The sequence below is a fragment of the Canis lupus genome, chromosome 16 (genome assembly GCF_048164855.1).
Source record: "Canis lupus baileyi chromosome 16, mCanLup2.hap1, whole genome shotgun sequence".
NCBI classification, from domain to species: domain Eukaryota; kingdom Metazoa; phylum Chordata; class Mammalia; order Carnivora; family Canidae; genus Canis; species Canis lupus.
In genome coordinates, this window is record NC_132853.1 from 1,971,987 (window position 1) to 1,999,242 (window position 27,256).

General features: G+C 38.4%; 1 protein-coding gene and 1 long non-coding RNA gene across 20 annotated transcripts in view; both read right to left on the reverse strand.

The window, feature by feature from the left end:
- The window catches only part of DENND1A (DENN domain containing 1A), a 508,126-nt gene that overhangs the window by 321,081 nt on the left and 159,789 nt on the right, over window positions 1-27,256 (reverse strand). For all 19 annotated transcript variants that reach the window (XM_072777866.1, XM_072777861.1, XM_072777848.1 and 16 more), the window contains one exon: window positions 24,998-25,117. Coding sequence is in view for 18 of the 19 variants with exons in the window: in XM_072777861.1 (XP_072633962.1) it covers window positions 24,998-25,117 (120 nt within the window). In the remaining variant the exon portion in view is untranslated. The remainder of the gene's footprint in view (window positions 1-24,997; window positions 25,118-27,256) is intronic.
- Window positions 13,550-19,407, reverse strand: LOC140605702 (uncharacterized). Its single transcript, XR_012008271.1, has 2 exons — window positions 19,259-19,407; window positions 13,550-18,491 (listed from the first exon to the last, which is right to left on the reverse strand). It is a non-coding gene; the product is annotated as an uncharacterized lncRNA (long non-coding RNA).

The window sequence follows — 27,256 nt, forward strand, 5'->3', positions numbered from 1 at the left end:
TAAGAGTAAAAACCCAGAAAATATCCTCTTTTTCTAGGGTGTATACTATAAAGCCTCATTTTAAATCAAGATAAAATAATCATGCTTTAGACTAGATTTTGAGGTAAAAGAAGTTGAACTTTATTCTCATATGCATAGCAAAACAAGAGAAATTCAAAAATGCCTATGACACCAACTGAAAGAAAGAAACATGGATTCTGTCTCTGAACTAATCTACCTGTACAGAGAACCCTTTCAGATCCTCCCAGATATACCCTTTGAATCTGTCTGCTTTGACGTCATAATTGCAAAATGGCATAAGGGCCATGAAATCACAAATAGATAAAGACTCAAAGAACAAACATCAAGAATCAAACTTTTACTTGCTAAAGACCTTAAGTGATAGGAAAATACCTTCAGAAAACAAAGATTATAAATTAGAGTGAGATTAATGAAAAATTAGCATTTATTTTTTTTAACTGTACCATGTATATTAGCATCTCCTCCCTCAAAAAATCCAACAAAAGATAGGAAAAAGACACACTTAGGTTTAAATCTATGAGAGTATGTATAGGAGTTGGATGCTGAAAACCTCAAAACATCAAAGAAAGAAATTAAGGAAGTCCTAAATAGATAGAGAGATGTACTGTGTTCATGGACTGAAGACTCAAATATTGTTAAAATGCCAACTTCTCCAAACTGATTCATATGTTCAACTCAATATTACCAAATCCCAGTACGATTTATGCAGTAGGGCAAAGGAACTAGAAGATCAGGCACAATTTTGAAAAGAACACAGCTAGAAGAACCATGCTATCTGATTTCAAGACTTCTATAAAGCTACAGTAATCAAGACAGTATGGTATTGATAGATAAAAAGATAAACCATGTGTAAACACATGGTGAAACCATGTGAAACAGGTGTTTCACTGGTGAAACATACACCAGTGAAACAGGATAGAGGCCAGTAGTAAACCCACCCAAATACAGTCAACTTTTGTAAAATGGGGTAAAGGCAATCCAATAGAGAAAAGATGAGACTTTTCAACAAATGGTGCTGGAACAACTAGACATCCACATGCAAAGGAAAAAAAATTAAAAAACCTCTCAACCTCATACCTTAAAAAAAATTTAACTCAAAATGTATCACAGATCTAAATGTAAAATATAAAACTTCCATCTTTGTGGCCTTGTAGTTAAGCAAATAGGTCTTAGGACACTAAAAGCAAGATCCATAAAAGACATATTAAACTTTATCAAAATTATAATCTTCTGCTTTGTGAAAAGACACTGCTAAGAGAATGAATAGTAAGCCACAGACAGGGAGAAAATATCTGCACATCATAACTGACAAAATACTTGTATCAAGAATACTTTTAAAACTCTTAAAATTTGGGGTGCCTGGGTGGCTCAGTCAACTGAACATCCAACTCTTGATTTCGGCTCAGGTCGTGATGTGAGGGTAATCAGAGTGAGCCCTGTGTGGGGCTCCATGCTCAGCAAGGAATCTTTTTCTCTCTCTCCCTTGCCACTCCCTCCCCCACCACTCGTGCTCTTGCATGCTCGCTTATCAATCAAGCAATCTTTAAAAAAATCTTCTTAAAACTCAACAATAAACATATCAGTTTTTTTAATGGGTAAGAGATTTCAATAGACACTACCAAAGAAGAAATACAGATGGCAAATACCCCATGAACAGATGCTAAAAATCACTAGTCATTAAGGAAATGCAAACTGAACCACAACAGATCCCACTAACACCTAACAGAATAAAAACTAAGAAACAGTGACAATACCAAATGCTAGTAAAGATGTGGAACAACTGGAACTCTCATACATTACTGGTAGAAATATAAAATGATACACCCATTTTAGCCAACAGTCTGGCAGTTTCCAGTAAAGTTGAATGTATACTCAGCGTATGACCCAGGAACGCCACTCCCAGATACTTACCAAGAGAAACAAAAACTTGTGCTCACACAAAAATCTAGATGTAAATGTTTATGACAATCTTATTCATAGTCACAAAAACAAGAAAGAACTCAAAAGTCCTTCAATAATGAGTGGATAAACAAACTATGGTTGCATCTATATGACAAAATACCTTCTCCACAATAAAAAGGACCGAGTCGCTGATACATACAACACAGATGGATCTCAAATGCATTTTGTTACGTGAAAGAAACCAGTTCTCCAAAGAAATAGATGAGATTACATTTTAATGGCACTTCAGAAAAGGCAAAACTCAGGAATGAGTCCAGACCAGTCATTGCCAGGGGTTAGCAACAGGAGGAGGGTCTGGCTACAACCAACAGTATAAGGAAATTTGGGAGGAGTTATAGAATTGTCTGTATCTTGGTTACAGTAATAGATATAAGACTATGCATTTGTCAAAATTCAAAACTGTACATTACAAAACTGAATTTTATCTTATGTAAATTGAAAATTTAAAAAGAATTAGTCATAGTATCTCTTAATTTTGAAAGAAGAAATAGATTTAAACTTCTCTAATGCACTTATTTGATCAAATCTGTTTAGAAACACAGACTCTGGAATCAGAAGAATCCTGCTATCTTTTAGTTTTATCACTTTAGGCAAGCTCCTTAATCTCTCCAATCTTCAGTTTCTTCCTCTATACAATGGGGACCACACTGCCCTCTCCTAATGTCATCATCATGAGGATTAAATGAGAAGTGGAAAGTACATGGAAAGCATTCAGCAAATAGTAAGCATTTAATAAATATGAGCTGTTGCTGAATTTTTATGCATATTTTAACAAGTTTTTTTAAGTTATGGAAATAAGGGATGTTACATTCACTCAAAAACCAGAACTACTTTAAGATTATAATTTAAGATTATAACGTGATACCTGAAACCAGCAGAACTCAACTCTTCAGAGGAAATTGTTTAAAATATACAGATGACTAATCATTTACACAGTTAGCTAATATCTCGTGCTTTTCTTAGCAGGGCTCAATACTACAATTGATTGTTTAGTTGTGTCTGCCCTTAGACCCTTGGGCCATGTAAAGATGGGGAATGTGTATGTCTTATATTGCTGCATCCCTAGTGCCTTCAGTGGAATATCCAGACCTATAGAAACTCAATAATTGTGTCCTTAACCTAAGTCAGACAAGGCAGAAAGTATGGATGCAGGGCAGCAGAAAAGAATGGAAAGCATATGGGTTTTTGAATCAGGTGATAACTGGTTAATAACTAATATTAATTTATTAGCTAATAACTAACGTTCAAGGCTCTTTTTCTTTTTACCTAAAACGAAAATAGTATTTCCCTTGCCAGACTGTTGTGAAGACTGAATGGGACAGTGTATGTGAATGTACTGATGCTCAGTTCCCTAAACATAATGGCTTCTACTATGGCAAATTTCTGTCTCGTTCTCTTATACTAACACATCCCAAGAGTGGGCTTGCAAAAATTTCAAAAATAATAAAAATTAAAAGCAGTACTAGAGTTCCGGTTAGTTACCAGGTAAAACTTATACAGGCATCAATACTACAAAATAGTATCATGTTATTTTTTGATACTCATAACAATTCTTTGAAGGACTTAAGTCCATCCTCATTATACAGATGAGGAAAAGAAGTCCAGAAGAGTGAAGATAGGGTTATGGAGATACAGCTTAAAAACAAACAAACAAACAAACAAAAAGCAAAAACAAAAGCTGGGACTTGCACCTTCTGAGATTATATTGTGGGCTTTTCCCCCCAGGGGAATCAAGGAACAAATCAAAGGACACAGCCATCTAAAGGCTCAATGACCTTCTGAGTATTAACCAGTTGATATTAAAATACTCCAATTTCTACTATGCTCATTTCTAAATGTTCTAAAACTGTCCATCCAAGGAAGGGTGCATAGTTATTCAGAGTCCCTACTATTTACCAGGCACTCTGCTGATTTGCAAATACCGTCTCAAACAACACCTTGAGGTATATCCTTATATTTGAATTTCAGAAAAAAAAAAAAAAAAAGAATTTCAGTCATGAGGGGGTGGGGAGCGGGGAATTGTTTCCAGCGTTTAGATAACAAAAAAGATCCTAAACTGGCAAGTGGGGAGCTGAGAAACAAACCCAAACCTGTCTGATCCCAAAGCTCCTGCTCTTCCCACTATACCACAGTGCTCAATTTCAATAATTTTTAAATTTCCAAAGAGGCCAGCTTCATGAGTTCTTCATATCAACCTCGGTACATACATAGCACTCAGTATTCACCTGAACATCTAGAAATTATCCTTTCAAAATAGTAAGTGTTGAGATAAATTTCCTTTTAAGGAGTTTTTATTGTTAACCAAGAATTTGGAATTGCCAAAACAACATCTACCTTTTAAAAAAATCAGTTAAAAAAAAATAAAAAATAAAAAATAAAAAAATCAGTCAAGACAGACTGTGCCTTCTCTACAGGTACTATCTAGACATGCAGTTCTGATGAGAAGCAAAATTCCTCACAATAATTATATACACTATGGCAATTTTGTCTTAATTGAGGCTAAAAGCACACACAAATGAAAAAAAGGTCTTTGCGAAGTGTTTGAGACAGATTACTTGTAAGAGATATACCGTGAGCTTGGAAGAGCTAGCATGATCATTTCCATTCTACAGAGGGAGAAAAACCCAGCATCTTACCCAAAGTCATACAGCCCATGAGTCTAAATCAAAAGTCTTTGTAGTCCTAATCCAATGGTCTTCTCTTACTACATCAGGGTTCCAGGCTAGGTCATGTTACGATGTAAGGAAAAGGTCCCTGCTTTCTTAGTTTTTTCCCCCAGGCAGAGCTATCAGGGGGAAAAAAGATGACAGCGTTGAACCACTGTCCCTGCCTACTTTTTAAAAATGGATATCGCATTATTTAATATTCCATCTAAAAGTGACAAAAATGCTAATAATCAAATGCAATTTTAAAAATGTTTAAATATTGCCATGAATTCACAAGACTGTACTAAAACCTCTATAACCCCTGTGATCATGCATCTCAAACACATTCACGGGAATAAGGGGGAAAAAAAATCAACTAGGAAACATGAATTATAGCAATAAAGCCCTAACAAGCCCATGGGAACTTAATATGGTGTGATATTTTTTTAAAAATGACAGAATATTTGAGTCTTAAGAGATGATGACAACTAGCTAGTTCAACTCCCATTTTACAGTTTAGGATGTGATCCACATCAGGCACCTGGCCTGATGTCACCTGGCCTATTAGTGGTACATGTATGAAACTTGAACCTGGGTCCTCAAACTAATCTTTTCTATACATACTACACTGCTGCCAACGAAGACTGCCTTTTTTTTTTTTTTTGGTAAAGATTTTTATGTATTTATTCATGAGACAGAGAGAGAGAGAGGCAGAGACACAGGCAGAGGGAGAAGCAGGCTCCATGCAGGGAGCCCGACATGGGACTCGATCCTGGGTCTCCAGGATCCTGCCCTGAGCTGAGGGCGGCGCTAAACCGCTGAGGCTAAACCACTGAGCCACCGGGGCTGCCCTATTTTTTTTTCCTCAAATACTGCCTTAATTATGATCAGTAACCTCACATTGGTACTTAAAGTTATAGAATGTCGATGTAATGTAGTCAGCATTTTTAAGACAATTTCATTAAATCTAACGAGGTAAGCTAAAGGTGTATAGCAGTTAATCCTGCCTGAGTTAGGATTATAATATTAGGTTAGAATTACTGTTGGCATATAAGATGGAAAATCGTCAAAAAATTTTAAAATTTAACTTTGAATTGAACTTGGTCCTAAAAGGGCAGTCACCATATAATTGAGTAGTTTGAATTAAATTTACTAAGAAAACCTAGTTGTGTCTGGAAGAAACATAACAGAGGTAAAGATTTTTGTGTGCATCCCCTGATCTTCAAAATAGGGTTATATGACAACAGGACATGCTCTCTCCCACCTCAGAAAAGAAATTTCTAACTCTATTCATTCTCTTTGGGGGGCTTAGCAGCCATGGGGACACTTCAAAGGGGGCAAAGGATGGACTGGTGTAAATTATGAACAACTCCCATCCTCTGAAAATTCTTTGAAAACAACACTCTTAAAACAAATACACCTCCATTCCAAGTATGTAAATGGACTGCCATTTGGCGACTGTTAGTGAAATTTGCCATTTACATTCTAAGCTATTATGTAACCAAAAAATACAAATATCCTTCTGGGAGATTTACATGAGAAAATTCTATCGAAGACCTTATAAAGGGGCCCACTAGTTTAATGATCTTAGCTTAGAAAAACTTCCTGTAAGAATGAGAAATGGAAATAAGAGGAACAATACGCAGAATAAAAAGTGCTGAACATATTAACATTTATCAGGGGACTCGTAACCAGCATTTGTTGAAGAGGATTTTAAGATTAATAGCTAAAATGAAATGAAATTTAATACATATTAAAACTAATCTATAGGTTTGTTACACACACAGGATCTCAAAAACAGTCACTAAATAGGACTTAAAACCCTAAACAATTGTTTGCTGATTCTCCTTTTACAAAGTAAAAAACCTGAAGATAAATAATCATCACAAAGCTGCACACTGCTGACATCTGGGCCAGATTACATCAAACACTGCATTTCTGTTCAACACAGCGCAAGAGAATAAAAAAATTTTTCCCAATTTAAACCTGTCCCTAGAGCCATAAAGAATGAAAAACTGCCGAGTCAACAGCTTCTGGGTTTCTGTGCGCGTGTATGTGTGTATATGTGTGTGTATAGGGGTGGTGATGTTTTTGTTTGCTTGCTTTTCATTCTTTACTTCATGCATTTGTAATATGTCTATGTACTATTCTCCTCTACCCGCCCTCACCCCGTCATCATTCTCAGAACTTGCACTCTGAATTATTATGGAACAAGCCTCATATGCTAAAATGCCAAAAGGATTGGCTACTGGTACAGAAACCATTTGAAGGACACCAGTAACTTTTGTTAAGGCTATTGTTTTATAGTTAAATGCCATTCAGAGCAACTTGAACCCGACCTTTCTACTATCAAAGAGAGCAATTCAGTGCGTTGCCTGGGATTTGGCTGGCAGGCCATCCTAATATTTATCTGGGGACAACCTTCACCTTTGGCTAGAAAAAATACTAACACGGAGCTTGAAAAGTAAATACTATGGAAAAGATTAAAAGTAAGGAAAGTAAATACTATGGGAAAGATTTAATCTGGATTTGCTGTGGCTATTACTCAAATGATAGAACACATAATACTTTGTTAAAACACATTATTTTGTGTGTGTGCATGCACATACATATAAAAGCAGCTAAAAATATTTAGTGTGGCTTTTAGCTAGAATATAACATTCCAGTCTTCACCCCAATCTACAACTGTTTTCAAAAATAAAATCTAAAGGACATGTGACCAGTTGTCCTCCCATACTCTCAAAAAATCTGTTCAACCACTCTGATTTCAGTGTTGCTTTTCATTAGAAAGAGGTAGGAAAAAAGGAATTTGTGAATCTTGAGAGCTGACTTAAGAAATTTTAAATAAATATCTTATAGACACTAGGCCAGGCAGTGCACTTAGGGAGTAAGAAGGCCTAGCACGTGTGTAGAAGAGGAAGGGACAGTAACAAGTATACACTCAGCTTTCTTCCTAAGTGTCAGGATTCCTGGTTTTCTTATTAAGAATAAATTTTCAAGCATTTATCTTTTTTAAGCCCTAGAACTAACATCCTCTTCCAAATAAAGATAATCTTCATATCATCATAATCATATAACAAAACTAAGGGGCAGCCCAGGTGGCTCAGCGGTTTAGCGCCTGCCTTTGGCCCAGGGCGCGATCCTGGAGACCCGGGATCGAATCCCACGTCAGGCTCCCTGCATGGAGCCTGCTTCTCCCTCTGCCTGTGTCTCTGCCTCTCTCTCTCTCTCTCTCTCTCTCTCTTTCTCTCTCTGTGTCCCTCATGAATAAATAAATAAAAGATTAAAAAAAAAAAGAAACTAAGGGGGAAAGGCACACTTTAAAGCATCTGGAGTGACAAACTCAGAAAAGAAATGTGGTAACCCATGGGAAAAATGTCAGTCCGGCTTCCATCTGACTTGTAGAGCTCAAAGTTAGCTCAAGTTTTCAGGTTCTCCTCTTCTGAGATGATGAACTCATACTATCATTTTTAATGAGAGGTTTATATCTGCCTTTGATGTGTGAAAGACACTCCCAGCTGTAGGAGAGTACAAGATCTAAAATATTTGCTTCAGCTGCAAAGAGCTATTAATGAAAGTTTAGAAAATGAGGTAGCATTAGAGGGGGAGATCTTTAGGAAAAAAGATGACATGCTCTCATCTTATGAACTTTGGGGGGGAAATAGTCCAGTAAAATGAAATCTGACAAATAATCTTCCCTTTTCTACACACCAGAATTCTTCACCCTCTTCCACCTTGTCCAGAGTACATTCTTAATCCCCTGGTATGTAGAAGACAGAAAATCGGCTTCTGATCATTTGCTGTTCATACTAAACACTAAGGGTGAGACGCACACAATAAATACAGAGGTTATGAAACCCAACAGATTCATCAGCTCATATGGAGAAGAGTTTTAGAATTAATTCTTATAAAAACAACCTTTAAGTGTGCTTAAGGGAGAGAACTAACAGTGAAATCCTGTACGAAGGGGAACTCAACACAAGCTGGAAGAATTCTACGTTAATTTTCTGTACTGCTTAATGTTCTGAGATCACAAACATTTCTTTTTTTCAAGAAGCAAGCAAATGGAGAATCTGGCTTTCTTAGAAAATATATTTAGATAGGCTGAATGGGTGATTAACAATCACCTATTTTTAGTAATAGTGTACAGAAAACAACCATTAAACAATTTCCATAGACCACTAAAGTCTTCTCAATTTAATGAAAATAGCAACTATTAACCATACTGACATATTTATAAAATATTACAAAGTGAAATACCATTCTAACTCTCCATATTACACAATGGCTATATAAGGCAAGAAAATCTATGGGAAAAAATGCTTATTTTTGTCTTTGGTATTAGAAATTACACAAATACATAGCATTTAAATTTTTTTAATACAAATATTAAACATAGACAAAGATGTAATTGTTAATGAAAAGGGGCTCTATAAAGATTTTCTGTGTAGAGTCTGAGACATTTTCAATCACTCTTAGCTGGTCTACAGAGTAACTACACTCCCTGAATGAGCAGCGAGAGTCATAGAGGCAGCAGACCTTTACATATGATTCCCTTTGATAGAAGACAGAGAGAAGCATATGATGAAAATATAACTTCCTTTCTGGAAAAAAAAAAATTCTGTTACTAACTCCCAAACTAGATGTTTTATATAACATTTTTACCTGTATATTATCGATTTTACAAAGTTGGTCTCATTATCTTTACAGATGTGGGAAATGAGGATCAGAAAAGTCAAGTGTTTTTGATTTATCACATGGCTAAGCTGTCAGAACTTGAATCTAGTTCTGACTAAATCTAAAAGCTTTATTTTAGAACTTTAGGTGACTCAACATGAAGGCATCATCTACCTTCTGTGGGAGGAATAAATCTGCTAAGGAAAGGGTGCTGAGGAAGGCAAATTGGGATTGGGAAAGGAGCTATCTCAGCAATTTTATCCATCCAATAAATACTTATGGAGCACCTATAGATCAGGTACTCATAAGTGTTCTCTCTTATTTACATCTAAATTCTTGTAAAGCCTCTAGGAAATTATATAATTTCTCTTTCTAGAGTTTCCATGTTCCTAAGGCCTACGTGCCACTGATTCCTAGGCCAATGTGACATGCCTTTTTTCCTCCTTCACACATACCTGATTGAAATCATGCCAAACCTCAGCAGCTTTTAGAAGTGATGGCTTTGCTAGAGCATTTAGGTTAAAAACAACAATTTCAACAGCATAAGTGGAAATAAATATCATTTTCCAATAACCAAAATTTAACAAACGGTTAAGATGGACAGATATGACTGTGTATCTCGGGATGACAGTTGATAGACTCCCTACCCATCATCAACATGTTACAGTATTAAAATAAATAAGCTTTGTAAGCAGAATAACTACTTCCTCTTTTTAGTATGATTCACTTATTCATTTTTTAAAACATTTTATTTGCCTCCCTGTCTTTAAATTCAGATAATGTAGTCCTTGGATTAAAGACTAGAACCAGGGAAAATACTAGTTTCTTGTTTCAATTAAGATGCTGGTTTGCAGAGGCAGCAAATCGTCTAAGGTCTTTTCTTAGGATTCTTTTTGATAGAGAGCAGGGCCTAAGAAACTGCTTCACTTCTTCATGCCTCAGTTTCCTTGATAAGTAAAATGAAGAGATACCCTGGCTGTCCCTTCAGCTTGACAGGAATGAAAATGTGTTACATAAAGTTCCTGAGTGGGTGGGTGCTGAGTACCATTCAAAACCAACAATTCCCCAATCTTCGTTGCAGCAAGTTCTTCCTCTATATTTGAGCCAACACAACGCTGATGAAAAGATTAAACCAAGGGTTCTGAGGGGAGAAGGGAAAAGCAAGGCTTAACACCACTGAAAAGAAAGGGCAGTTCTTTTCTTCAGCACCCCCCCCCCCCTTATATTGAAAGATAATTCTGAATAGTCCCAGCCAGAACACTAGGAAGACATGTCCAATTCAGGCCAGAGTGTGGCTTCTGGAGTGAAGGGGTATCGCAACGCTCTGGAGGTCAGTCTCCCCTGCACATACACAAACACAAGTGCACAGCTCCCCAACGCTGTTTGTCCCCTCGGCCTCAGAGCCCTGCCAGTTGGCAAACCCAAGCCAGGAAGTTGTCAATTCCAATTGCGTTTAAGGCCATGTAGTCCTATTAAAGAAGCCTTGCTGGTTAAGGGGCGTCCTCTGTTTCCAAAGCATGGGAAAAAAAAAAAAAAAGCGCTCTGCTTAGATTGGAGCTGGCAACTTTCACTGACTAGAGTTTTCAAGGAGCTATGAATGAGTTTAACAAAGGAGGTCTGTGGCTAGTTTCTGGCTGAAGTCCATGTCAACAGTTTTTAAGGTCACAGGCCACACTAACTAACATTTATTCCCAGAAGACCCTGTTCTAAACACAAGCTGTAAGTAGTACAAATTTGGAATTTCTCTGTAATCCCTTGAGATATTCCTGATCCTTCCACATGTTTCTGCCCAATTAAAAACAATTCTCACTTTGCACCACAAGAGAGGCCAAGCTCAGCGATCTCAGTCCATCCTTAGGGTAGATGAACAAAAACCTGCCAAATCAAAGGGCTCGAGTGGGGAAGGGAAGGAATTCAGCTGGATCACAGTGAAAAGTACAGACAGCTCCCCAGGGGCTCAGTTTGTAAAAGAATAAAACGGGTTATGACAGAGATCCTGAAGCCATAAATAGCAGGTTTGAGGCACACATTGGGAATAGGTTCCTAGTCCCCCTACACAAATAAGATAGAAATTTCTGAGAAAATTAAAAGGTCAACTAGGTGAGTGGAAAATGGCGATAACCTACAGGACAGCTGCTAAACAGCCCACTGTGAAATTAATACAATCGTTTCTCAATTGAGATAAACTCTAACTCACTTTTAACATTTTTGAAATCAAGATGCTTCTTGAAATCAATGTGAAAATTTAATGCAACCCTCTTTTTCCCCCCTGAGAAGCCATTTTCACATCAGTGGTACATTTCACAACTGATGGTGTTATTTTAAATCTTGCAAGGCAACACGGGAATAATGACTTTGAATTGAGCATCAAAAATCTCACTTAATCCTCGTGGCTACCATGGGAAGTATCTTTTATTTTATGGATCAGAAAACAGGTTCACCAAGGTGATATGACCTGCTTATACTCCTATAGCTAGTAAGCGGTAGAATCAAAATTTGAACACAGGTCCTCCCAGAGCTTAAGTCTACACCACAAACTTGGAGGGACATAGGGGGAGACAAACTCGCTAGAGCATCAATCGTCAGTTTGGTAGTTAAAGCATGTTGTTTGTAACATTCTATATATTTGGAATGATGTGCTATATGAAGGTAGATATCATTTTCCCAAGTTAAAAAATATATAAACTGTGGTGCAATGAATGTTTGGGTTGAGCATGACAGGATAAAACTGCCAGAAGAACTACTTATTAAAGACATAGAAGGAAAAAAAAATAAAGACATAGAAGAAGAAAATTAGGAACACCCATAACTCCATTACCTAATTATTATTTCTAATATTTTGTTAATCAACCTTCGTTTTACTATGAATTTCTTACAAAAAACAGATCATAATTCATCTCTTGCTTCTTCTGTGTAACATTATGTCCTAAATGTTCTCTGTATCATTAAAGGATCACCAAAAAACACTTTAATGGCTACACTGTATCAGAGTTTAGCTCTTCCCCTCCACAAATGGTTTTCTAATTTTTCATTCCATATGCTACAATAAACATCCTCATACATGTACCTGTAAATATATTCCTGAGTTTTCCTTAGATCAGATTCCCAAAAGTGGTAATGACTTAAGGGTTTTGAATATTGCCAATTGTTTTCTAGGAACACTGGATCATTTTATACTCTCTCTTGCCAACAGTGTGTAGATGGCCACCAAATGTCATCTTTAAGTTGACATGACCAGGTTCATGAAGACTTGGTTATGTACATGCCCTAACAAATCACACTGACAGATACGTATATCACAAATTGGTCTGTCCTAGTAATAACTCCAGCACTGTGTAATGTTGTAAGGCTACAACTGCCTTACCAACTACCCTGCCAGGATCTTTGCTTACATTTCTTTAATCTTCACCAAAAAAGTAGATATGAGGAAATTAAGGCTCAAAAAGAGTAAATGGAGCCCCATGTCCAAATTGACAGCACTAGAACTCAAGCCTTGAGCTGACTCCTGACGATGCTTGTTAAGCCATGCCACCTCACAGCTTATTTTACCTTTCAAGGATGATCAATCGGCTTCCTCCTATCTCCCCAGGGACTGCCTCTATCTCTAGCAATGCCTCTTTAGACAATGAGGTCAGTGAAGGACAATACCTAAATCTCATGGGCTTTGAGAAAGAAGAGCATGTCGTATGTTCTCTTTAAAAAGCAAGGGGCAGGGGATCCCTGGGTGGCTCAGCGGTTTGGCGCCTGCCTTTGGCACAGGGCGCGATCCTGGAGTCCCGGGATCGAGTCCCACGTCGGGCTCCCGGTGCATGGAACCTGCTTTTCCCTCCTGTGTCTCTGTGTCTCTGCCTCTCTCTCTCTCTCTCTCTCTCTCTCTATCATAAATAAATAAATAAATCTTTAAAAAAAAAAAAAAGCAAGGGCATGCAACAGCATTGTGGGATTACGGCAATGCTCACGAAGAGCTGGTAGAATCATAATGGCACTGCCCCTTCAGAAAACATTTTGGCACTATCCAATAAAATTGAAGAGAAATGTATCTGATGACATAGCTATTCAACTCCTCGTTCTACATACCAATAAACCTAGTGCCTAGGTACACCAGGTATCTATTCAAGAATGTACATAAAAGCCATGAACTGGAAACAGCCCTAATGGCCACCTACAGTTGAATACTTAAACTATAGTACAGTCATACAATGTGGAACACGATAGGGCAAAGAAAACTACACTATAAGCAACAGCAAGGTTGAATTTCACATGTTCAGCAAGACAAATAAGACTTAACAATTCCAAATAGTATAATTCAGTTCATACAGAGTTCAAAACCAGAGAAAACTATACCGTATTATTTAGAAACACGTACATGGGTGACAAAAATTATTCTGGGGTGTAGGAGATTTCTTAGGTGGTGATTACATGGATATTTGCTATACAATCATTAGTGTGTACTTATGTTTGCATATGTGTGCACATATATATAATACCTATAAATTTATGTATATGTGTGTAAACTCCATGCAATTTTCTACTTGCAGATTATATTTCACAATTTACAAAAGCACAGGTTTGTAATTAAATATTTACATAGTAGATACAATATACAAAGAACTTTATCAAGTGTTCACTGTCTTAATCTTTTTTTGTCTTATTTAATCTTACCACAATATTCTGAATTAGTATTATCCTCAATCCACCACTGAAGTAACTGAGACAAAGATAAATAATAGATCAGTGAAAACATTTTTTATTATGAATGCAATTTTTAAGATTTTTTTTAAATATTTTACTTATTCATAGAGATGCAGAGAGAGAGAGAGAGGCAGAGACACAGGCAGAGGGAGAAGCAGGCTCCATGCAGAGAGCCTGACGTGGGACTCGATCCAGGGTCTCCAGATCATGCCCTGGGCTGCAGGCGGCGCTAAACTGCTGCGCCACCGGGGCTGCCCTTTAAGAAGATTTTTTAAAAGATTTTATTTATTTGAGAGAGAGTGAGCATGAGAAAGAACAGAGAGCACAAGCCCTGGGAGTGAGAGGGAGGAAAAAGAAGCAGACTCCCCACTGAGCAGGGAGCCCATTGCAGGGCTTCACCCTAGGACCCCAAGATCATGACCTAAGCCAAAGGTAGATGCTTAACCACTGAGCCACCCAGGCACCCCAAGAGGAAGATTAAAAAAAAAAATACACACAAGTGTTCTTTCTACTACAAGTACTGAATTTGAGGAAAGGATGACTTCAGGGAGGAGCTCCACTACATGAAAGTTAAACTATGTCTTCATTTTTTTAAATATTATTTATTTATTTATTCATGAGAGACAGAGAGAGACAGAGAGAGGGGGGGAGAGAGAGAGAGAGAGAGAGAGAGAGAAGCACAGACACAGGAAGAGGGAGAAGCAGGCTCCATGCAGAGAGCCTGACATGGGACTTGACCCCAGGTCTCCAGGATCACACCCTGGGCTGAAAGCAGTGCTAAACCACTGAGCCACATGGGCTGCCCCAAACTATTTCTTCAAATAGAAAGATCTAGAATTATAATCTCTGAAGAAGTTTAATGCAAAGTTAAAAAAAAAAATGATAAAAACAAATATTATCTCCAATGGTCAGAGATATTGGTTATCTTTAATTAGGATGATCAACATTTAGTATACCTTCATATACTAATAAATAATAAAAAAGTACAAACTAAAAATTTCTCTAAAATTAGTATCCAAAATTACAATTTTTTTTAAACAGAGATGACCATAAAAATCCTACTAAGCAGAAAACTAGACAGTAGTAAATGAGTCTTTTGGCTTGGAGTTGTTTTTGTTTGCAGTAGTTTTTTTTTTAAAGAGTTATTTATTCATTCATTTATTTATAATAGACATAGACAGAGAGAGAGAAAGGCAGAGACACAGGAGGAGGGAGAAGCAGGCTCCATGCCGGGAGCCCAACGTGGGACTCGATCCCGGGACTCCAGGATCGCACCCTGGGCCAAAGGCAGGCGCTAAACCGCTGAGCCACCCAGGGATCCCCCTGCAGTGGCTTTTTGTTTTGTATTCCCCCAAAGACTTCTTCCTTCCCTATAGGACTAAAATTAAAAAACAAAACAAAACAAAACAACACCTAGTAATAAGAGCTCAGGCAAAAAGTACAGGTCACTAAATTTCACCTAACTTCGTTTTCCACCACACTTTTAAGTTTTATTTTTTTTTTAATGTCAAGTTTTTGAGAGCCAAGGATTTTTTTTTTTTTTTTTTTTTGCTGCACTTTAGGCTCATTAATACACATAAAGAGCTAGTTAAAATACCAGACTGAATAAATGAACAATGGAACAATTAACCCCACATATGAAGTTCCACCCACTTTACTTCAAAGGCTTCTGAAATAGAATGGATTAGAAACCATAAATGATGCCTCTCAGAACTAATTTCATAATAAATATTGCTTTGTGTTATAGATAAGGGATTAAAAATCTCCACAGTGACAGCCTAACACCTGTGAACTGAGTTAAAGGGCAACTGTCCTTGGTTGTGCTAAAGATTACTGGTAGTAATAAAAACCTACTCAACTTCCACTGCATATTGTAAGATAGAATTTAATTTCATCTATGATGTTTTAAAATTCCATATATTTCTACATAAAGTTTTAAGATGTGTGTTAATTCGTTCTCATTCAGAATGTAATTATCCAAAAATCAAAATTTATATTGCTATCTAACTTTAAAAGTATTTCCTCTATGCTACATAACTGTTTTTGCCATTCACAATACAACTCAGACTGATATAAAGGATTAAAGACATAAATGTACAAAGTGAAATACGGAGAAGAAAAGTAAGCTAAGTACATTATTTACCACTTGATTTCATGAAGACTTTTGATACTATTTCCATACTTTTATGTTCATTGTTTTCAAAAGTTAATAACTATTCCTCATTGTCAAGAATCTGGTAATAACTTACACGTTAAGATAAAAAGTAGTTGAGAGGTTTTGGTTTTTTGTGGAGTTTTGTTTTGTTTTGTTTTTTTAACAAAAATACCAAAGTAATTAGCCAATCGACAAAGTCACTACAGCAAATGCAGTTTTTAAAAGAACATAAGTCTTGGCAAGAAAAGACTAGCTCAGATTTTCCTAAGAGCTTTCCTCCCTTATAAATCAATCTCACACAAAGTATACAATCAAAAACATTCTTAGGAAAGAATATCTAATGAGATGCAAAGAGACTTACGATACACTCAATGAAAGGGCTAGACACAAACCTATACCTATAGCATGATCCCATTCAAGGAAGAAAGCACCCCCAGTCACTATTAAGAGTCATGGGGTATTACACTATTTCTTTTTCCTCAAGTTTTCTAAACTCCTCTAACGAGGAAGTATATCTTCATAATCTCATAAAATAACACCCTAAAAATAAGTGGCTCATAATTGCTTATGAGAATTGTATGATCTCCAAACTTTAGATGGCATAATGATTTTCCTGTTGGACGTGATATAAAGAGGTACACAATCACCTCGGTCTTCTAGAGCTTCCCCATAAGGGACAAATGCTAGGCTTCCCATTGCTTCTAAACTGATCACTGGAGGGGCCAGACAACCTAAATTCGGACTCCTCTTTGTATTCACAAATCTAACTTGCTCTTAAAATAAGAGTGCAGCTTAGATCCAAAGGGCAATTTGAGGTGTGAAGCATATTGAGTTGTTTTCCTTTCTACCTCCTGCCCAGTGAAAAGCAAAGATAAGGCTCAAATAAATGCCTTCTGCTTGTTGTTGCTGTTATAGGAAAGTGGTTTGCTTGGGGAAGGGTTGGGGGGGGGGGGGGGCAAAAAATTTGCTGACACTCAAACTCTACTAAAAAGCATCAATTGGCTTCTGTAGAATGTGTTCCATCTTCCAAAAAGGGTTCCTCACATGGAATTCTTAAGACTCTTTCAGAAGGCAGGCTCAGTTTCACTGGTTTTCCCATTCAAACGTACTTTGCTTCAGATTTAAACAGAACTGATCATTTTCTTTATAATCATACGGTTGGACTGTTCACACAGACTGCAATGATGCTGGCCTTGAAGCTAATTGGAGGTTCCTGAGTCTAGAAAAACCTTAGATCCAGGTGGCCTTGGCCTTATTCTCCTGAGTTGGAAGAATCATCGCCATATCCTGCACAAACTCTGGACTGGGGGATCAAAAACACGGCTATTAGCCAGCTAAAAACCTTGGGACAAAAATCTCTTTTTAAGTCCCAATTTCATGGTTTATAAAATGAGGGTGGGCTGTAGTATATTATTTCTAAGAACTCTTTTTGACAGCTCACCTCTAAAATCATTGTACAGCAGCAAACTACTCATCAAGGCTCTTTTAACTAAATATATACAGAGAGTTGAAAAAACTTTTGAAACTCATAATGGCTGCTCTGGTGGCAAGAAAATAAAATTTGAAGTTTTGAATCAGTGCCAAAAGTAGGTTACTAGAAATATGTCCAAAGCTGTTGAGAGCATGAGCTCTGGGTTGGATCTGGGGTTCCAAATCAAATTCCCTCACCTACTCCTGGTGAGATCTTGGGCAAGTCACATACCTCTCTCAGTCTCAACCCCCTACTTCTCTGTAATGAAGATGATTTCATAAGGTTGCAATAAGAATAAATGAGAATTACATAAGCCACCTGGTATATTAAATAAACTCTAACAAATGATCATTCCCCTCTCCTTTCCAAATCCTCTGTAGGGAGTCCTGGTTTAGTCTATCCATCTACGAAATGGTCTAACATCAACCATCAGCAGTAGTTGCTAGAGGTAGCAAGTTGAGTGGCATATGAGGCGATGAGAGTAAACCAAATGAATCAAGTTACACCCCTGGAGTTTCTAGGGTGATTGCACTTGTTGCTCTGTAGTAAGCTTCATGAGCCGTAAGACAAGGAAATGCTCTGCTTTCGAAACAGACTGAGAAAATATCACGGTCTCTTTTAATCTCCAACTCATTCAGTCTCAAAATGAAAATCTTCTTTTAGCTGAAGTCTTGAAGTTTCAAATATCCACAATGCTGGGCTCAGGTTGCTTGAGGGAAGGCTGAACCAGTCTGGTTTCCTTCGAAAAGAACCAGGAGGAGTAAAGAAGTTTCTTCCTACTGCAGACAACTCGGAGGCCAGCTGCTGCTACAGAAGACACACCTGTCTTTCCAACTGTCCAGCTTCCCAGCCCTCAAACAGCAGACCACTAGGAGAGTAAGGACAGTTTCATTTATTTTCCTTTCTTTTCTTCAAAGGTGATTTTTTTTTAACTGTACAGCTTGTTACTATTGTTGAATTGTGGCTCCCCAGAGGATTATATGTTTCTAAGCATAAAGGCATCTGTGTGGCAATAAAACATGCAACATTCCCCAACTAGTAAAATTTTAAAAAAAAAGTTATCACCTCCCACAAAGTGATGCTGTGATGAGCACACTTCCCATGCAAGCCTTTCAAAATACTGAAGATCTCAGAAAGTGTCCTAGGGCTACTACTAAATCATGGGTTGATCCACAATGGGTAAAATTACAATCTGCCACAGCAATTGGGCCTTCTCCCAGCTGACCATTTAGAAGACAACACTATACCCATCATACTTTTACGGGAAGGAATTAAGAAAAAAAATCAAACAGCTCCAGAGAGATGGAAATACTTGAAAAGCAGAGGAAAGTCTTCTGTTAAGTAGTGTGAAAGATCCAGGTTTTCCAAATGGTATTTAAGGCATTGGGAAGAAAGGCTGATTTCTCCCAGAGGGGCCCCAGCTTTGATGCCCAAACTACCCTCAAACATCAGGCTGTGCAGTTTTGTATAGCAGGGTACCCTCAGGCGAGACAACCATAAATAGCTTAAAACAAGAATAGGAGATTCCATCTGTTTCTGGAATATTTCAGCAGCACCTGCTTTCAAGGTAAAAATCTGGGAGCTGTCCCCACAGCCTTCCCTCCCAACTCCCTTCCCCATCCCCCATACACTTACTTTAAACCAAAGCAGCTAACACACAATCCATGCAAAAGGGCTTCTGCCACCGCACCTGCCTAAGGAAAGAGCCCTTTGATTTTTCTCCTGAACTGTAAACACTAGAACAGTTAGAGAAACCAAAGTTCTTAAAACCAGACTCTTTTATTACTTCTAGCTTTTTTTTTCCCTCTGTGAAAACTGAGCTTTTTGTGTTTATAGTAGAAATGAGCACCATGCAGATGAAAAAGGACACAATAGTTGTGTCTGCCATTAAGTCAGAAAGTGTTCCAGAAGGAAGATGGTTATCACTTAACCCAATTAATGTCTAAACATAAGCCCATATGCTAACTTAAGTGGAAAGGAGGACAAGAATTCTTCAACAAGGTCCCGGGAACTTATTTCATTGTTATAGTTAAAACAGCAGCAGCAACAAACAAACCTAAAGCTGAGGCTTGAAAATTCTCATCTAAATCAGAGTGCCACCCCCAAAATGATTTGCAGCATCCCACTAACAATGGCCAAAAAAATCCCAAGCATGTGCGAATATCAATTTCAGGTACCAAAAAGCCATTTTCCTTTTGGTGTACAAACATCAATGTCTCTAATGCCTGCCCTATCATCTAGTGATGCGCCATTTGCTTTGGGGTAAATCCGAATTCTTAGGCATGTCCCACAAGGGCGTTCCCAACCTGGCCCCAAGACATTTATGGCATCATCTTCTGCTACTGACATCACATGAGTGTTCCATCTTGCCACATCTTTCCTTTCTCTGGACTTCACATGCCTGTTCTCACTGCCTATGAAGTTCTTCTCCAATTCTTCTCCAGGAAAGCCCCCAGTGATTCTTTAAGACCCAGCTTAACTGGAAACCATCAGCAACACTTTCCCTGATTCTCCGAGTCAGAGATGGGCACTGCCTAATCAGTGACCCCAAAGAAATCTGAACACACAAAATTTTTTTTTCAAATAGCACTTATTGCATTATATTTTACTCTTTACATAGCCCCTTCCCAAAGACTGTGGCTCCTAAGACAGTAAAAACAGTCGAAGTGAAATGGCAGGTATGTATCAAAATCAGAGGTGGCTTGGGAACGGTGCACTCAGAAGCATATTAAATTTCAAATCTGGTTAAGGACCAAAAGTACTTATTGTTTTCAGTTTGTAAGACCAGGTTTTAAAAGTTCAGCTCATCAAAATCTTGAATGAACATGGTATCTGAAAGGTTCTCATACGGGAAGCTGGGGTGAGATCTTTATGTCTATGCTGGGGTACAGAAAGGCCAAAGACCAAAATGTTACACATTATTCATTCCTGGCATATACTACATACTAATTGAATAACAATTTAAATGTTAAACTAGGGCAGCCCTGGTGGCGCAGCGGTTTAGCGCCGCCTGCGGCCCGGGATGTGATCCTGGAGACCCAGGATCGAGTCCCGCGTCGGGCTCCCTGCATGGAGCCTTCTTCTCTCTCTGCCTGTGTCTCTGCCTCTCTCTCTCTCTCTCTGAATAAATAAATAAATCTTTAAAAAAATTAATAAATGTTAAACTAAAAAATATTAGATATTATCTTGATGAAACAAGTTATTTCCTCCCAAAACGCATGATAGGTTCTGAACAGTTTTATAGGGGTATAAGGACAGTTACTCAAACTTTCTCAAGAGCTTCAACAAGATTCCTATACATAAAGGAGAATATTGCGTAACAATTATTTTTAAAGTTCCTTTATAAAGGGTAAAGAAATTTAATTATTGTGTGACATATCTCCCATAATTCACCCCCACAAACAACACAGTTATGGTTTTGAGCTCTTTTGCTCTTTCTGTTCCTCCAAAACCAGAAGTTGGCTATAAATAACATATCTAATTATAATTTTAGCCTGGATGGAACATGTCTCATGCAAACAAATCAGAAGCCATGAAAAAATTATGGTTCTAGATCATTTTATGGTGTTTGAAAGATTTCAGAGGTAAATGCTTATACGACATATCAGACTCAGCTGGTGCTACCTGAGAATGCTACCATACTCTCTCACATTCCTGGGTTTATAATGAAGAAGGACTAACTTACCCATAACTATTATTCTCCTAGCTGTGCTTTTAATCCAGTATTGATTGGCTACCATCCAGTAAATAGTTAAGTAATATTATGGCAAATCTCAAGGAAAATTAAAATGCTTTAATAGAAAGAACCAGTCAATTATGGGAAGAAATCATGCATTTGACTTTACATACCATGGTATTTGTGTTAATGAGATTTGTTTATACTCTAGCACAACTACATTTCTATCAAAGTTAGCTGGTGATAGAATTTAAATCAACTTTTTAAAAAAATGTTTAAAAATAAACACAGGGCTTATTGATCAGGAATTCTTTACTTCATTAAACAAGTATTACTAAGTGCCTATTAGGCATAGCCATTCCTCAGTGTACTTTGGGTATATTCGTGAACAAAAGAGATAAATCTGCCCAGGCTTCATGGAACTCTTACATTCCAGGGGGAAGGAATAGACATTGCTTCTAATAATTAACCCAATAACTTATACTGTATAAAAGATGTCTAAGAATCTCTCATTATGAAGTTAAGTTTAAATTTTCTTTTTTTTTAAAAAAAACAAAAAAAAAAAAAAATTTTCTTTTTTTTTTTTTTAAGTTTAAATTTTCTAATACCAATGGCCTAGTCCTTTATGGACATAATGCCTATCACTTAACTAGATCTCCCTGGTGAGATTCAAAGGTATACCCTCTTACAACTAACAGAAATTAAGTCTGAGAATATGAACCACATCTCTCTACAAATAACTGTATTTCACATTTTCTCTTGAACTGGTGTCTCATGAGGCCTGTGCTCTCACTCAGACCCTTCAATGTCCTGTTCTTCTATTCACATGGAATACATCTCCCTGTCTCTGAAAGCCTTGCACACAACATGCTGGCCAAGCACTACACTAAGTGCTAGAGATACAAAGTTGCTTAAGACACAATCTTTATACTCTTAAAGAGTTAATCTTAGAGTAATAGGAGGAAGAGGTAAAAGGATGCTCAAGGTTTATGAGTGTGTAACTTAAGTATGCAAAGCATGCTGGGTGCACCCAGAGGAGAGGATGATTACCTTTGCCTGGAGAAGGCTGCTGTGGATGGATGGATAAATGTGTGAAGTCAGAGAGGTCCAGCAACTCATATGGGCCAGGAAGCATAGGAGCATGGGAGAGCAGTCAGAGAGGAAGTGACCCTAAGAAGCTAAATCCTGGAACAGAGGAGGCTGTGTCTGTGCAGACACCATCACTGGAAGCTATGCCTCTCACGAGAAGAAACGGAATGCAAAAGTAGAGGTGGCTTATGAGCAAACAAGTTAAAGTACTGGTTAAACACTGAGAATAGTGACTGGACCTCAAGGCACTGGTTAAAGGGAAAGCATCTGGGGAAAAAAAAAAAAAGGCAAAAAGACCAAGCATCTCCCAAAGGCAAGAGACCAACAGCACTAATAGAACACAGACCCAAATCACACCTGCATTCTCCAGGCAGACCTCTCCATTGAACATGCTGCCAACTCGTCACCCAAGGTTAACACAGACCCTTCCATTCATATTCAGTCTCAATTCCGCAATGTTCCCATACCAAGCAACAGGAGAAGTACCACTGTGTGTGCCTTCTACAAATGCACAAGCTGGATAAGATAAAGTGAGCGCCCCCCCACCCCATGTTGAATACCCATGAAATGCAGGTCTCAGAATTCATTTGGACCCTATTTTTAACCACAGTCACTATCCTCTGGCACTAGAATATCAATAGTAAGAAGACGCTATGCCATGGAACTGTCCTGTGCATAATATATATATAGCATATGGCAGCATGATCATCTATCTCCCTCGTTAATCTTGGAACTCCTCAAGGACAGGGACTAGCTAATAGTAGGCACTCAATTAAGGGCTGACAAACAAATAAATGAATTAACCCACCAATTTTTCCCAGAGTTCTAACCTAGTATCACGGATAGAAAATATGCCAATTGCTGCTATTTTTCATTCCAAATGATGGCAACACAAAGGCTAACCAACTAGCTTTTTGTAAGCATGACATCCATGACCCTACATATAGACATACAAAGTCAAACACCAGAATCAGAGGAAAGCAATTTTTAAATTAAGATTTTTAAATTAACAGTTTTCCAGACTCAGAAATTTGCTGAGTGAATGTCATAGCGTCAGCTTAGAATCCCACCCTGCCCCCAAAACATGTACATCCCAGCTTTAAAAGGAAGAAACACCATAAACCAAAATATTCTGAAAAAACAAACACCTTTCTGCAAAACTTCAAGAACTTGTCTTAAACCCTCATCTCCTCTAAATGACTATATAAATAAGCCGTGCCCAGGCCAAGGCTGAAATAGAACATTAGGCAAAAATGGGAGAGAAAATTTTGTTTAAAAAGAAGAAAAAAAAAATCCAACATTGTTGAATCAAAAAGTAAATAACCATTTATATCAGACTCTAATACTCCAGGCAGGTCATCCTTGGGCTGAGCTACTGAGGCAAGTTTGAGAGCAGCTGCACACATTTAATCTCAGAGCATCTGGGTTGTATACCTCCTTCCTGTGGTCTTTCCAGCAGTTGCCCTCTGGTGCCTGAATTATAGACGTGAAGCTTGGTGACGGACAGAGGTGACTTTACTGATTATTAATAACAATAACTGCATTTGTGTAGAGAAATGCAAACATAGCAGTCCAGATGGACAGTTACTGAGCAAAGGCACTTCAAAAGTCAGCTCTTTCTCTTATGGCATGAGTGAGTGAGTTTGTGTGTTTGTGGGGCTGGGGCAGGAGGTCTTTTCTTGGTGAGAAGAAGAAAGTGCAAAAACTAATGTACCAGAGAACCACTCTTTCTGGAATTCATAGAGTCTGGCCTTTTATCCCTGGGCGCAAGCCTAAGACTGGGGACCCGGGTTTTGTCAGGGGCGCCTCCCCACTGTCCTGTCCTGGGCTGCTCCACACGAGCAGAGAGAGACAGGAGGCAGGCCCCTCTGACACCTACTTAACCAAGGCAGATGGAGAGGGGAGTGTGTGGGATGCCTTTACTTCCCCCTTAGGAGGCGCCCAGCAGGAGCCCACAGAGCCAGGAGCTCCAAAATCGGATTTCCACACATCCTCCCACCCCAGAACACACCTTGCCCCTCTGGCAGGAGGAAACAGAGCATTAAGCAAGTGTGGCTCTGCTGTATGAAGGGGTTTTAGAGGACCTAAAGAAGCCTTCTTCCAGGATTCTGTACTTTTTCCAAACCTCCAGAGAAGGAGCCAAGTCGGGAAACAGTTACTCCCTCAGTGACCCAAAGAGGGCAAGGGTATTACTTTGAGGAGGATGCAATCAGTGTCTGCAAGACGTCCTGAGCTACAGACACATACTTTATTAATAATCTTACATACACAAAATGTCCAAGGGAAAGCCTAACAGGCTAATTTCTGACAGCTCCAGATAACAGCAGGAGGAACTGAAGCCACGCTGACCCCCCAGCTTCCACATACGCCACAGAAGCAAAGATCCCTTTCCCACCCAAGGGATGTGATGCAAATAAATAAAGACAATTATCTGCAGAACTTAAAGTGCAAGAACAACATTGTGAAGTCCTTCTCCCCAAGTGCAGTGACTTGTGGGAAACAGATAGAAAAATAAAAAGGACAGCTGGGAAATTTAATTACAGAGGAATGAGGCAAAGGCTGACACTGTTTCACAGAACTAGCCAATAGCCAAAGCCACTCTCCCTTACCTTAAGATACAGAAGCAGCTCTTCGCTCCTGAAGATAAGCGGCAGAACCCAAATCTCTGTTTGCTGTCAATGTCAGTGAGCACGAATGTGAAGTTCTGGCCAACTTGGCTAACTGTAAGGCTGCAGCAAAGAGAGAACAAAGGGAAAAATGAATGTGCAATAAGTTTCTTGATAAAGTATCTAATCATGACAAGTCATTGAACCTGTAACATTTCCTTTCTCAGTGGAACTCTTTATAAATGAACTCAAAATTTACACACTTCAAGAGAACATACGGGGCGGGGGGGGCGGAGCGGCAGGGGAGGAGGAGGAAGAGGAGGAAAAAGGAAGAAGAGGAAGAAGAAGAAGAGGAAGAAGGAGAAGAATGTCAGCCAGTAGCCCCTTCTAGCGACCATCTTAATACCAAAGTAGCTACCAAACCTTCCACTTAACTGAGTTCAGGCAAGTAGGCCTGTTAATCATCTCATAAAATCCTAAAAGGTGCATCCTATTAACCTCATTTTATAGATAATGACCACCTCATCACCTGATTGGAGCTACCAAACCTTCCACTTACTGAGTTTAGGCAGGTAGCCCTGTTAATCATCCCACCAAATCCTGAAAGGAGCATTCAATTAACCTCATTTTATAGATGAGAAAATAGCCTAGAGCAGCACTGCCTAAGGTGCCAGCTGGTAAACTGCAAAAAGCTGTGTTTTAAACCCAGGCCTTTATGATGCCAAAGCCTACTCTGCCAGCTTGCTGCTAACGACGCTCACCTGACCATTCCTCTAGTTGGGAAAACAGTAATGGTGACAGAATTTAAATGTCCACTATGTGCCAGTCACCAAGTTAGACTTGATATATAGCACCTCATTTACTTCTCTATCGACCCTGGAATTTAGATGATGCTCCCATTTTACAGAAAAGGAAACAGCAGGACTAAACAGGTAGGTAACTGAGTCATGTTCACAGCGCTTCTAAGGGGAGGAGCTGGAATTCAAGAGGGCAAGGTTACCTACTATGTTCCTACATTCCTGTATCTTTCAGAATTTAAGTTTATGAGGAACATGTATTCTATAGGACAGAAATATCAAATGTCTAAACAATGTGAGGTGCTAAGAAATGGAAACAGGTTTTAAAGAGTAAAGAAAAAAACCTACCACATCAACACAAAAATCAACAAACCACACATAAAAATAACATAAAATAGGAAATACGTTTCAAAAGATTAAAAAACATATTACTAATGAGATTAATCTAGAAACAATTTTTGCAGTTGCAAAATGTTTTAAAGACCACTTTTTTTTTTGAAGATTTTATTTATATATTCATGAGAGACAGAGACAGAGAGAGAGAAAGAGAGAGAGAGAGAAGCAGGCTCCATGCAGGGAGCCCGACGTGGGACTCCATCCCCGGTCTCCAGGATCAGACCCTAGGCTGAAGGCGGCGCTAAACCACTGAGCCACCTGGGCTGCTTGAATATTTAAGTTTTTAAAAAGGAATCCAAGCTAAGTGGTAAACTGACTTTAGAAGACGGCCTTTAGGGCAGCCTGGGTGGCTCAGCGGTTTAGCGCCGCCTTCAGCCCAGATCCTGGAGACCCGGGATCGAATCCCGCGTCGGGCTCCCTGTGTGGAGCCTGCTTCTCCCTCTGCCTGTGTCTCTACCCACCCCCTTCTGTCTCTCATGAATATATAAATAAAATCTTAAAAAAAACCTTAAATATTCCAAATACTAATACATAAATTTATGCTAACATAATAGTTTAGAATTTGACACTGAATTATCCAAAGGAACTCATTAACTTATATCGTATTTTACATACATTGTATTTTACAAAATATACTCAAATTGGCAAAATATTCAAACCAATGCTCTCACCTGTAATTTATAAGTTGTTGGCAGAAATGAAAAATCATTTACAAGGCCTTTTCCAAAGGCAGACTTATTGAGTCTCTGGATAAGAATTTTTCAAATATGAATAGCCTTCCTTTCTAAAACTCCCTCATACAAAACACATAAGCAAATGAAAATTAAAGAGACTTTCAAGATATCCCAGTACAAAAAGGTCAATGGGCCCTACCTAGTCATGTTTAAGAAAACAATTCCATCCCCTAGAGAGTGGTTAGAGAGTACAAGAAAATAATCCAGAAAGAAAAGAAAGTGCCCCACTCTCCTTTTTTAACTAGGAAGGTGAGCGAAAACAAGGTGGCAATTTAAAAGCAGTGTGGTAATAAAACAGGTGTAAGTAATGCTATCCCTCCATCTTACACAAGCCA